This window comes from Schistocerca nitens, chromosome 2 (assembly GCF_023898315.1).
Source record: "Schistocerca nitens isolate TAMUIC-IGC-003100 chromosome 2, iqSchNite1.1, whole genome shotgun sequence".
Taxonomy (NCBI): Eukaryota; Metazoa; Arthropoda; class Insecta; order Orthoptera; family Acrididae; genus Schistocerca; species Schistocerca nitens.
The window spans coordinates 36,526,413-36,539,985 of NC_064615.1; the positions used below are offsets into that span (position 1 = coordinate 36,526,413).

Sequence of the window (13,573 nt, forward strand, 5' to 3'; positions counted from 1 at the left end):
CCAGAGTGGCCAGAGATAGCGGTCAAGGGTGCATAAAATGCGCTCGGGCATGTGCATGTGTGCATTTCGTTCTTGAAGGAAACTTAGGCCAAAAGCTCAATGTGTAACAGTCTTTTCTTCATGCGTGTCTGCAACTCAAAATGTCATCTTTACAGAGAGTAGCAATCTATCCTTTGCATAATATTGTCAGTGTTTAAACCTGGACCCTGGACACTCCATAATAAATAAAGTAAGTATATCTAAGAAACTACACTAGATTATTACAAACAGCAAGAAGCCCAATGAAGTCTCTGGTTCAAAGCATGTATTTATCTTTAATTATTCTTCTCCTCCTCTACAACTGTGAATAGCATCATTTAATTCTGAATTTTCAGACTAAACATTAGATCACAAGTACTTGTTGACTTGACCCCTGTTTTAATGACATTGTCTAGAAACACAAATTAACTACAACTGTCAGATACCCTTCTGTTAGACCTTTCACAAGATTCTTCTGGAGGACACATCTCTAAAATGCACTTGTTGGCTGTCACTCAGTTGAATTATATAACACGGCTCAATGTCAAAAAATAATTATGCACTAATAAAACTTAGTTAATAGTTGCCTAGTGATGAAAGAAGCAACATTTCCATTTGTCAGACCTTAACTTTGCCACATAACTAAGCTCTAATGAGTATCTAAAAAAAGTAATTTTTAAAATATATAACTACTAACTCTTTCAGAATAATGTTCCAGTGTCTGCTGTTTTCCTGCAGCCGCAATGGCTTCCCAAAGATCTTCTGGTACATTTGAAATATGCTGAGCACAAGTAACAGCACTTGCATGAAGTGAAACAAGATATGGCAATTGCAGCATTCGCCAGTCTTCCGAGAGCAAATCAATTGCAACTAATTCTTCTTCCAGGAGGACTATTAGTGTCTCAGGCTCATCATACTCTGCAGAAAAAACAGTATACAATAATAATAATAATAATAATAATAATAATAATAATAATAATAACAAAAACATTCCTAAGTTACTCATACCAGAAGTACATTATTTGTTAGGGATAGGATTTTTTATTTTATGCCTAATTTATGTGTTTTTTTTACCCATTTTGGTGTTATTTTCTGACAGCTAATTTTACAAGTACTGAACTGTCTTTTTTGCCTTATTTTTTATTGTTATTTTGAAAATGAATGTGGCTAGCTTTCAGACAAATTCTTTAATAAGCCAAAGTGCAGAGCGAATTCCCATCCACTAACCTGTTCAATGTAGGATTCCACCTGGCAATGGGTAAAACATAAGTGAGAAGCTTTACCCCACTGTTTCCAGAGGAGGAGAGGAGGAGGCAGTTGGATAGGATGCCAACACCAGTGCCACTGCAAAATGGGGTCACAAGGTATTCTGCAAGAACTGGTGGATCTGTGCAAAGGCCACCTGGAAGGACAAGGCCTGGCATGGAAGACAGCCATTGGCACCCTTGGAGGATGGGGAATTGAGCCCACACCCGTGATGAAGGGACAGAAGAACCTAGTGAGGAGACAAAGCATTACACCACACCTGCCTGCTCTGTTTGATTAAAAATTGGGTTGTTTTGGAAATCAGCTTTATGCAAACACAATTAGTTTATTTTCATATTTACCCAGATACGTTTCAACACCCGTGTGTCATCTTCTGTGGGTCAAATTTTTATTTCTGTTTCCGTCCTGTTTCGTGTCCCTGGTTGGTGTCTCCATTAACTCCTATTCAGTGCACTGCCTTCACTCAGTTTTTCACAAATTTCCACTCACTACTTCACGACCTCACATGCACGTACACAAAATGTGGTGAAATGTGATCTGAACGGACACTTCTGATAACACACTCAGTGAGAGGTGTGATGTTATTGTTGTTGCTCACTTATTCATCTTTGGTCTTGTGTTTATTATGGCACTGATTCTGAATGTGTGTGTGTGTGTGTGTGTGTGTGTGTGTGTTCCTCGACCAACCAAGCCAGAATGTGTGGGCTGTATTTCCATTGTGAAATCCATTCTCGAGAAAGGTAGTATGATAATTTATGCCAGCCAGTAATGAGAGTTGTTAAGCAACTACCTACAACTTAATGGTCATACAAATGTTTTGTAAAAAAATTTTTGTGAGCAAGAGGGGCCATGTAATGTTCCTTCATAATGTTAATATTCCAGCTGCAAGTGCCAGCTATGATGCGCTACCGAAATTTAGATGACAATGCTCTTTGCTGTGTGTGTGTGGGCGGGGGGCATCTATGCTTTTTGTAGTTGTTGGAGATAAGTAATGGAAGTGCAGAGGTCAACTAGTAATCGTACTTATCAAAAATAGAAAATTTAATTTGTGGAGAGGGGGGGAAAAAAAAGGTTAAATATTGCTTATGAACTTTTACTCGATATTGAATCCCTGGACCTTCATAAAAACTATGGGTGTGTTTAGCAATACAATGCATAGTGATTTCTTCACAAATTAACAATACTGGGCGAATTTGCTGCTAACACGGTCCAAACAATGCGCAATATTTCGCCATCAGCTTGTATGTTCAAGATGTTCCCTAAGCGACAAGTTTGTTAGTCGCAAGATATCATTCTGCCACTGTTGTTCAACCTTCTCATTCTGAAAGTTTTTCCAGAAAATCTTACGGCAACAGTACTTTTGTGGCCAAGAGAGACGGAGACTTCATCACGAGTAGTAGTAGTATTCTCGGACTATGCCTGGCATTTTCTGAAAACCAGAGAAGCGGAAACCTCTGATCGCCAACTCGTCCTCTACCTAACCATTTCTCTCTTTACAGCAGCCACAAAGGAAACATATTCATCTATAGTCAATTTTTTTCACTGATAGACAGGTTAAAATTTTTAGAATGCATGCACCTAGGAAAAAGAATCAAAAGAGAGTTTAAATCCAGTACCTGTCTTATCTGTGTCAAAGTCAAAGGTCAAGCAAGTTAATTAACTAATAATATTTTCTTTACGATGTAGAAGAGTTCATTTTATTACTAACAAGGACGGGACAACATCCATAAACAAGAGGTCAGATTCTGGTTGCAAGGGGGAAGGGGGGCGGAGTTGGCACATCCGGGACACTGGAGGGACCTTGCGCAGAACTTGTGTTTCTTCTTCTTGTCTTTCGTCAGTCAAGGAGGGCAGCAACTGGAGAGAGAACAGGCTTCAGTGAGATCTGGAACTGAGAGAGAGTGGGCAGCCTTGGAGCACACGGACCGTAGGTCACATGGCCGACTGTTGGCAGCAGACCTCCAGTCAGTCATCAGAAGGTGCTGAAGAAAGGGAACCTACTTTGGGTGAGTAGTGGGTGCAATAACCGGAAGGGTGGGTGTGGAACCGCAGGGGAAACAAAGTTATATGTCACAGACAAAGGGAGAAGATGATCACATATCTGGCAGGCCTCAATATCGTATAAACAATAAAGGGACTTCTGCTCCTGTATCTTCTTTTCCTTGTTTTAATCCAGACAATCTGATGCACTTGGAGAGTGATGTTTGTGACATTAACACACATGGGTGGCACAACACAGGGGCTCCACTTCAAGGAGTGTGTGTCCACATTCACCACACAGAGGGCCTGCTCTATAATGTGTACCCAAAATGCAAAAACTGAAAACACCTGATGGGTGGCAGGACATACGGCTTTGTGTCACACCGATAAACCATAACCTTGCCTTCTCCAAAAGGTGTCCCCTCAAATGCCAGAATAAAGGCACTGGTATCAATGTGATTGGAAACAAATTTGGAAATGAAGGCCAAATTTTTCAATATTGGCAGTCGTGAAGAAATAAAAAGGTGGGTAAACCAATATAAAGAAGTTGGATCTCAAGAACAAATCAGCCATGTACAACAATGGGAATACTGCAGTACTTATTTGATTAGGGCAGATTTTCCAGTTTTTCTGCTCACTGACTTTTTTCTTAAGTCATGCTTCAGAAACCTGTTGTGTCCTACATCATGTGAGGCAAACACAAAAGGTAGGGATCTGTTAAGTGTCAGCTGTTTTAACATACAGTGGATAGTGGTAACCCTTAATTAAATGGCAAAAGGGGATGGGAAGGATCACCTTATGCACTATGGGTATGCCTAGAGCGTCTCGAGCAACATGTTGAAGAAGAAGCTGTTCCTAGAGCCACTGAGGGAACAAGGTGCAACCAGCTTAAACCAATGGCACACATTTAAACTAATGGTGCCTGTCACCTGGAGTTTGAGTTCATATGTGGATCATTCCAGCAATTGTTGGAGAAGGTTAAGAAAGTCAACCTTGCACACAGTGTTTCAGCAAAGGCCACAATCTGCAGCATTGTCACCAGAATTGATTGGCATTATCTGGTTCTTAGCCAGACAATTCCAACAAGAAGGGGTCCCCAGCAGTGTGCTAGAGTTTTTGAAACTATACCATGTCGTGATTCACCCTGGAGGGCCCTCGTTTGTGAGTAATTGATGAAGATGGGGGGGGGGGGGGGGGAGTTGGAATTTTGCATGATGCTTTACAGATTTAAAATGGAACCATTACAGAGACTGGTTGTGGAGTGTAATGTTTATAACACAAACCTCAGACCTGAGAGATTGTGGGTTTGAGTATCATTAGGTGCTTTGGAATATTTTATTTTTAAACCTAACAATGGAAAATCCAGGATGAAACAATGACACTATTATGAAAAAGATAGATTGTTCTCACCATATAGCAGATACGCTGAGTCACAGACAAACGCAACAAAAATAGGCAGTTTCTCTTCTGTAGTAGAACACACACGTACATCCACATAAGCACAACTAAACACACATATTGCCGTTGTTTCAGGGCATTAAACTTCCACTGACAAATAGTAGTTGGTTGGGGTGGGTGGTAGGGGGTAAGGAAGCAACACAATATCACGAGATGGGAAGGAGGAGGGATACTAAGGTGCACATGGTGAAAGATGTTAGTGCTGCGTGGCGGAGTGTGTACGGACGGGTTACAGCTGCTAGGTGCAACTGCAGGATAATTGATGAGGTGGGTGGTAGGGAGAGGCGAGAGGTGAGCAATAGAGAAGGGGAAAGGATTTGTTGGTGCATTGGCATGATAGAAGTGGGGGCGACAGGGACGAGGATAGGTAAGAGGGAGGCAGGGATTAATTGAGTTTAGGCCAGGAGGTTATGGGAAAAAAGGATATATTGTATGGAGAGTTCCCACCTGAGCAATTCAGCAGAGCTGGTGTTCATAGGAAGAATTCAAATGGCACAGGCTGCAAAGTAGTCACGAAAGTGAAGCACATCATGTTGGGCAGCATGTTGAGCAACTGGATGATCCACCTCTCTCTTTGTCAATGTTTGGCAGCAGTAATTCATGTGGACAAACAGCAGGATAGTTGTCATGCCTACATAGAAAGTGATACAGTAGTTGCAGCTTAGTTGGTAGATCAGACAGATGCTTTGAAAGGGGAGAGGGAGGATTCATAGGTGTATGTATCTGACTGCTACTCTAATCCCTCTGCCAGGTAATCACTGCAGTTCATAACCAAAGTGGTGGAGCCTTTGTCAGCAGTTTGGATTGTAAGGTAGGGGGTCAGGTGGCAAGGTGGAGTGCGGTTTCATTCTGCAGATGTTAGGTTTGCTTCCATGTTGAGGGATTTGGGAATGATGGTGATGGGAGTGAATTACATCTACATCTACATACATACTCCGCAATCCACCATATGGTGCGTGGCGGAGGGTACCTCGTACCACAACTAGCATTTTCTTTCCCTGTTCCACTCCTAAACAGAACGAGGGAAAAATGACTGCCTACATGCCTCTGTACGAGCCCTAATCTATCTTATCTTTGTGGTCTTTCCGCGAAATGTAAGTTGGCGGCAGTAAAATTGTACTGCAGTCAGCCTAAAATGCTGGTTCTCTAAATTTCCTCAGTAGCGATTTACGAAAAGAACGCCTCCTTTCCTCTAGAGACTCCCACCCGAAGCATTTCTGTAACACTCGCGTGATGATCAAACCTTCCAGTAACAAATCTAGCAGCCCGCCTCTGAATTGCTTCTATGTCCTCCCTCAATCTGACCTGATAGGGATCCCAAAAGCTTGAGCAGTACTCAAGAAAAGGTCGTATTAGTGTTTTATAAGCGGTCTCCTTTACAGATGAACCACATCTTCCCAAAATTCTACCAATGAACCGAAGACGACTATCCGCCTTCCCAACAACTGCCATTAAATGCTTGTCCCACTTCAAATCGCACTGCAATGTTACGCCCAAATATTTAATCGATGTGACTGTGTCAAGCGCTACAAACTAAGTCGGAAGGGTTCCATGTCAGTTTTTGACTGAGTCTGATTGGTGTGCTTGGTGGCAAACAACTGTTTCCACTGCATGGAGCAATAGAAGAAGAGGTCTTTAACACACTCATCAACACGGAATTTGGAAGTGGGGCAAAAGGTAAGGTCTTTCGAAAGGACTGATACATCTGTGGAATGAGGTTCTGGATGACAGGTTCATGACTGTGTTTCATGTCTGTTTAGGTGATGGATTCTGTGTGGTGGTGGCAAGGTCTTTTTGAGGGTGTTGTAAATGTAGCAGGACCTCAATGCAGAGTTTCTCAGCTATGAGGGGATGTGGGCGAGACTTCGGGGGGGGGGGGGGGGGGGGGGGGGGGCTATTTTTGACGTGGTGGATAACAATAATTCAAGTTGGGAGTAGGAGATTAACAGGATGGTGAGCTTTTCTTAGGTGGAGATGGGCTTGCTGCTGTAGTTCCTAGAGGACAAGGGTATCAATCTGGGAGGTGAGATGCAGGAATTTGGGATTGCAGAGCACGAGAATTTTGCAGGTGGAAAGCAGGAATTGCGAAGAGGTTTGGGCCTGAATTATATGGTTCTGCAGGACAAGGTTGGCAAGGGCTATGGCCTGGTATAGAAAGTTGGCTAAAATCTGAGAGCATCGGCAGTGATATTTCTGAGGTAAATCTAAGTATATCTCAAAAGTATAGGCTAATAGGTAATGAAGATGGTGTATTTGTCACATGACCAGAAACTCAAATCTGTGCCCACAAAATGAAACTGCATGCAAGAGGTTTTGGCTACAACTTAGTATTAAGTGTGGAGACAGACTTTTGATTGGATCTTTTGGTCAATCACCAGATTCATTTCCAGAAAATTTCAATTCAGTAGTACGCACATTTCCCCTATATACTGTTGTCATTGGAGGAGATTTTAATCATCCAGCAGTCAATTTAGATAATTACAGTTTTTTTTAAGTGGTGGACTTGAAACGACATCACACTAAACTAAAAATATCTTAACGCTATTTTGTCGAAAGTCGACATGTTGAGAAACGTGGCTGTTGTACTAAAGGTTTATAATTTATAAAAAACAGCTACCAGCCACATGTATGGTTTAAAAAGGGTTATTATTTTCCGACCATGACCAGTTTCGGATATTTCTTTACAAATCCATCTTCAGATGGCAGTTACAAGCATTCTAAGTTGGACCTAGTTTTGTTTCTGTTATTCGTTTGCTGCACTGGGAAAGAAAAGAAATATTTTTGTTGTCATATTGGTAATGGTATTTTTCCAAAAGATTTACTTCTTTTACAAAATCTAATTGCTCATGAGATAGTTTTTTGTTTCAAACTTTTGGAAAAATACCATTACCGATATGACAACAAAAATATTTCTCTTCTTTCCCAGTGCAGCAAACTAATAATAATAACAAAACTAGGTCCAACTTAGAATGCTTGTAACTGCCATCTGAAGATGGATTTGTAAAGAAAAATCCCGGTCATGGTCTGAAGATAATAAACCTTTTTAAACCATACATGTGGCTGGTAGCTGTTTTTTATAAATTATAAAAATATCTTCTCTGGAAACTACGCATGAACACACAGTTTCAGAGACCAATCATGATGGAAGCTTTTAAGAGTTAACAGCAACAAACAGACTTTACCACTCTGATGACGTCCATATTGAAACTGGTATCAGTAACCATCAGGTACTTGCAGTAACAATGATTACAGAAGTAATCAAGGCAGCTAAATCAAGCAGAAGATCGACAATTTCATTAAATTTCATAAAGAGGCAGTTGTGTCACGTCTCAAAGAGGAATTCAAAACATATATCTCTGTGCAGAAGCATGTAGAACTGTTACTCAAGTTTAAAAGAATGACTGACCAGACATTGAATAGATACGTAACTAGTAGAACGGTTCATGAAGAGAGAGACCTCTATCGTGTATAGTCACTGTAAAGAATGCTCTAAAGAAATTGCGATGGTTCATTTAAAATAGGGAGGAAGGGACCAAACTACTATGTCATCGGTCCCTTGTTCCAAATATAAAACAATGCCACAAATGTGAGAGTGAAACAAGCAAGACTGACAACACAAAATGGAGAGAAAGGAATAACCACGAAAGAACGACGGGAGGGCAACAAAACTTAAATGGAAAAAAGGCGAGAAGAAAACCACAAAACATTTTACCGTGGCTGGCTGACCATGAAAATAAATAGGAGAAGCCAGTCACTCTGCAACACATGAAAACCTCCACCCTAAAAGCACTAGGGTGAAGGACACAGGGGGGGGGGGGGGGGGGGCAAAGGACATGCACTAAAATTTAGATCGAATGATAAAACCCACACTAACGAATAAAACTTAAAACTAAATCAGCTGATGAGGCATTGTCAGATAAAATTAGCAGCAACGAGTCCAATAACCAAAGATTTCATCGCAGGGCAGTCAAAGTGAGACAATGCACCAGAATATGGGCCACTGTCAACCAGGCACCACATCGACAATGAGGCAGGTCTTCACGTCGCAGTAGGTAGACATGGATCACCCAAGTGTGGCCAACATGGAGCCAGCAGAGAACCACAGAGTTCCCGCTAGAGGCCCACATGGAGGGCTGCCACACATTCGTGGTCTCCTTAATGGCATGCAGTTTGTTGTGCGTACTGAGACTAAGCCATTGCGTCTCCAAAAGTCAAAAAACCTGGTGACGTAAACACGAACGCAGGTCAGTTATCAGAACACCCATCTCCATAAGCGGTTTCCGTGTAGCCTCTTTGGCCAGCATGTCAGCAAGCTCGTTGCCTGGGACTCCAACATGTCCTGAGGTCCACACAAACACCACTGAACGACCAGACCATTCCAGGGCATAGATGGGCTCCTGTATGGTCGAGAGCTTCTAGGCTGCTCAAGGAGTCAGTACACACAAGAAACGACTCCCCAGGGCATGAACGGATGTGCTCAAGAGCACGAGATACAGCCACCAACTCTGCAGTGAAAACACTGCAGCCATTGGGCAAGGAATGCTGTTCAATATGTCCTTGATGGGCATATGCGAAGCCGACGTGACAATCAGCCATTGAGCCATTGGTGTAAACCACTTCACTTCATGCCCTCGGTACATGTCAAGAATCGAGATGAAGTGACAGCGCAGAGCTGCAGGATGAACTGAGCCCTTTGGGCCATGTGTAAGGTCCAGGCGAAGCTGCGGCCTAGGTGTACACCATGGAGGTGTACATGGTTGGACCTTGAGTATAGGTGGTACAGGCACGGACTCCAGTTCAGATAGAAAGGATCGGACACGAACTGCAATTGTAAGCCCTGTCCTGGGCCGCTGATGCAGGAGAACTATGAATGTGTGCAACGTAACTCTCAAGCAGTTGTGCACGCCTAACTGCAATGGAGGGACTCCAGCCTCTGCAAGGATGCTGGTTTTTTTTTTTTTTTTTTTTTTTTTTTGGGGGGGGGCAAAACTACAATGGTCATTAGCGCCCAGACTTACTTAGGAATGCACCGTGAGGCACAAGGATAAAACATCAACTAAAAGGGACAAACAACACTATAAAAGACATTAACAGGCATAGGACAAGAGAGAGAGAGCATAATCAAATGTCCTTAGACAGGTTTGTCAAGTGGATAAAACGAAGAACGCGAGCAGCTGCTCCTGGGTCATCCGCTAAAATGGCATCCAGAGTACATGGCAGGCCAAGTCAATGCGCAGTGTATTAAAATTCGGACAGGACGTTCAAATGTGGCGTACCGTCAGCAATTGCCCACATGGGCAGAACGGCGCTGGCGCAGTCGTCAACAGATGGCGATGGCTGAACCGGCAGTGTCCAATTCGTAACCGGGCCAAAACGACCTCCTCCCACCAAGAAGGGCGTGAAGAGGTCGTCCAAGCTGTGGGAAGTGGTTTCAAGGCCCGAAGCTTGTTGTCCATAAGTGTAGCCCAATCGGCATGCCACAGTGATAAAATGTGCTGACAAATGACCCTGCTACAATCTGATGAAGGGACACAACAAGAAGCTGTCTGAGGCTGGAGGACCGCAGCCTTGGCCGCATCATCTGCAGCTTCATTCCCAGGGATACTGACATGGCCAGGAACCCACATAAAGGTAACCAGAGAACCGTCGTCCGCCAACTGCTGAACAGAGCGTTGGATCCGGTGCACAAAAGGGTGAACTGGATACGGATCACTGAGGCTCTGGATGGCGCTCAGGGAATCGGAGCAGATGACATAAGCAGAATGTTGGTGGCGGCAGATGGAAAGAACAGCCTGGTAGAGGGCAAATAGCTCAGCTGTGAAGACCGAACAATGGCCATGGAGCCGGCATTTGAAACTGTGTGCCCCGACAATAAAAGAACACCCGACACCGTCATTGGTCTTAGAGCCATCTGTATAAATGAAGATCATATTAATGAACTTCGAACGAAGTTCGACAAAACGGGAGCGGTATACCGAAGCTGGGGTAACCTCCTTTGGGAGCGAGCTGAGGTCAAGGTGAACGCGAACCTGAGCCTGGAGTCAAGGTGGCGTTTGGCTCTCGCCCACTCTAAAGGTTGCAGGGGGTGAAAAATCAAGGTGCTGAAGGAGGCGACGAAAGCAAACTCCATGGGGTAGCAGGGCAGATACATACAACCCGTATTGACAGTCGAGAGAGTCGTCAAAAAAGGAACGATAAGACGGGTGGTCGGGCATTGACAATAGCTGACAGGCATACCGACAAAGCAGTATATCGCGCCGGTAGGTTAGTGGCAATTCACCGGCTACAGCATGAAGACTCTCGACGGGACTAGTATAGAACGCTCCGATCGCAATACGTAAACCCCAATGTTGTATAGAGTTGAGGCGGCGTAAGATGGACGGCCGTGCAGAGGAGTATACAAAGCTCCCATAATCCAGCTTTGAGCGGACGATCGACAGATATAGGCGAAGTAGGGCAGTTCGATCCGCTCCCCACGACATACCGCTGAGACCACGGAGGACATTTAGAGAACGGGTACAACGGGCAGCCAAATATGACACATGTGGAGACCAGCTAAGTTTCCTGTCAAATGTAAGACCTAAAAATTTGGTTGTCTCCACGAATGGGAGAGCAATGGGACAGAATCATAAGGACGGTGGGAGAAACTCTTTGTAGCGCCAGAAGTTAATACAGACCATCTTCTCGGCAGAGAAATGGAAGCCATTAGCGACACTCCAGGAGTAAAGATGGTCAAGACAACACTGAAGACAGCGCTACAGGAAACGTGCGCTGTGCGCTGCAATAGATGGTAAAATCGTCCACGAAAAGGGAGCCTGATACATCAGCTGTGAGGCAATCCATTATTGGATTGATTGCTATGGCGAAGAGAGCGATGCTCGAAACTGAGCCCTGTGGCACTCCATTCTCCTGGTGAAAGGCGTCGGACAGGACAGAACCCACACGTACCCTGAACTGTCGATCCATTAAAAAGGCATGAATAAAAAGAGGGAGGCGACCGCGAAGGCCCCATGTATGCATGGTGTGGAGAATGTCCGCCCTCCAACAGGTGTCGTGAGCCTTCTCCAAATCAAAGAACACAGCCGCGGTCGGGTGCTTCTGCAAGAAGTTATTCATAATGAAGGTCGACAAGGTAACCAGATGGTCAACAGCAGAGTGGCGCCTACAAAATCCGAAATCCGCATTGAACATTGGTAAGCAGGCGTCGAGATTCGAGCAGCCAAAGCAAACGAGAGTTAACCATTCGCTCCATCACCTTACAGACACAGCTGGTAAGGGAGATGGGTCGATAACTGGAAGGCAAGTGCTTGCCCTTCCCCGGCTTAGGAATCGGGACAACAATAGACTTGCGCCAGCATGTGGGAACATGACCCTCAATCCAGATGCTATTATAAGTACGAAGAAGAAAACATTTACCCGCCTGATGAAGGTGAGGAAGCCAAGTCAATCGGGCGTCAAAAACCGGTCCTAAAAATCGATACATCTTCACTACAGCGAGGGGATCGACAGTAAGGTAAAGTTCTGGTTCCGCATGAACAGTACGACGTCGACAGAAGTGCATAACACACGACTATGCGCCTGAAAACTGAAAGCTGTGGGCTAGGGCTCATGATTGTGCCTTCTGGATGGCTCCCTGTAGGCGCCGCTCAGCAACACCAGTACTGGCGGAGCAGTACGAAATGCTGAAGTTGTCTGCATACATAGAGGGTGAGACGGATGGCCCTGCAGCTGCTGCTAGACCATTAATGACCATTAGAGGTACACTCAATACAAGGCCCTGAGGGACCCCATTCCTGGATATGGGGGGGGAACTACGCGAGGCACCAACTTGGACACGGAAAGTACGAAGCGACAGGAAATTCTGGATTAAAATCGGGAGCGGGCCTCTGATACCCCACTCATATAATGTGCCAAGGATATGATGTCGCCAGGTGGTGTCATACGCTTTTCGTAACAAGGTGTTGGCGTCTGGAAAAGGCTGTTCGGATGGCACCTCTAGGGACACAAGAGTATCAGTCGTAGAGCAACTCAGGCATTTGCCTGAAGTGATCTAGGGAAATCACGGAAAACCTAAATCAGGAGGGCTGGACGCGGGATTGAACCGTCGTCCTCCCGAATGAGAGTCCAGTGTGCTAACCACTGCGCCACCTCGCTCGGTCATTGCACCAGATCCGGTTGAAGATCATTAGGAGATGTCACTTGTAGTCAGACAAGAGACGTTTAATCATCATCATCATCATCATCATCTTCTAAGACTGATTATGCCTTTCAGCGTTCAGTCTGGAGCATAGCCCCCCTTATAAAATTCCTCCATGATCCCCTATTCAGTGCTAACATTGGTGCCTCTTCTGATGTTAAACCTATTACTTCAAAATCATTCTTAACCGAATCCAGGTACCTTCTCCTTGGTCTGCCACGGCTCCTCCTTCCCCTCTACTGCTGAACCCATGAGTCTCTTGGGTAACCTTGCTTCTCCCATGCGTGTAACATGACCCCACCATCTAAGCCTGTTCGCCCTGACTGCTACATCTATAGAGTTCATTCCCAGTTTTTCTTTAATTTCCTCATTGTGGACACCCTCCTGCCATTGTTCACATCTACTAGTATCTGCAATCATCCTAGCTACTTTCATATCCGTAACCTCAACCTTGTTGATAAGGTAACCTGAATCCACCCAGCTTTCGCTCCCATACAACAAAGTTGGTCGAAAGATTGAACGGTGCACAGATAACTTAGTCTTGGTACTGACTTCCTTCTTGCAGAAGAGAGTAGATCATAGCTAAGCGCTCACTGCATTAGCTTTGCTACACCTCACTTCCAGTTCTTTCACGATGTTTCCATCCTGTGAGCA

The 13,573-nt window shown here is 44.4% G+C and overlaps 1 protein-coding gene across 7 annotated transcripts in view; it reads right to left on the reverse strand.

The window, feature by feature from the left end:
- LOC126235704 (lethal(2) giant larvae protein homolog 1) overlaps window positions 1–13,573 on the reverse strand; it is a 337,149-nt gene that overhangs the window by 194,474 nt on the left and 129,102 nt on the right. For all 7 annotated transcript variants that reach the window (XR_007544801.1, XM_049944464.1, XM_049944463.1 and 4 more), the window contains one exon: window positions 716–936. Coding sequence is in view for 6 of the 7 variants with exons in the window: in XM_049944464.1 (XP_049800421.1) it covers window positions 716–936 (221 nt within the window). In the remaining variant the exon portion in view is untranslated. The remainder of the gene's footprint in view (window positions 1–715; window positions 937–13,573) is intronic.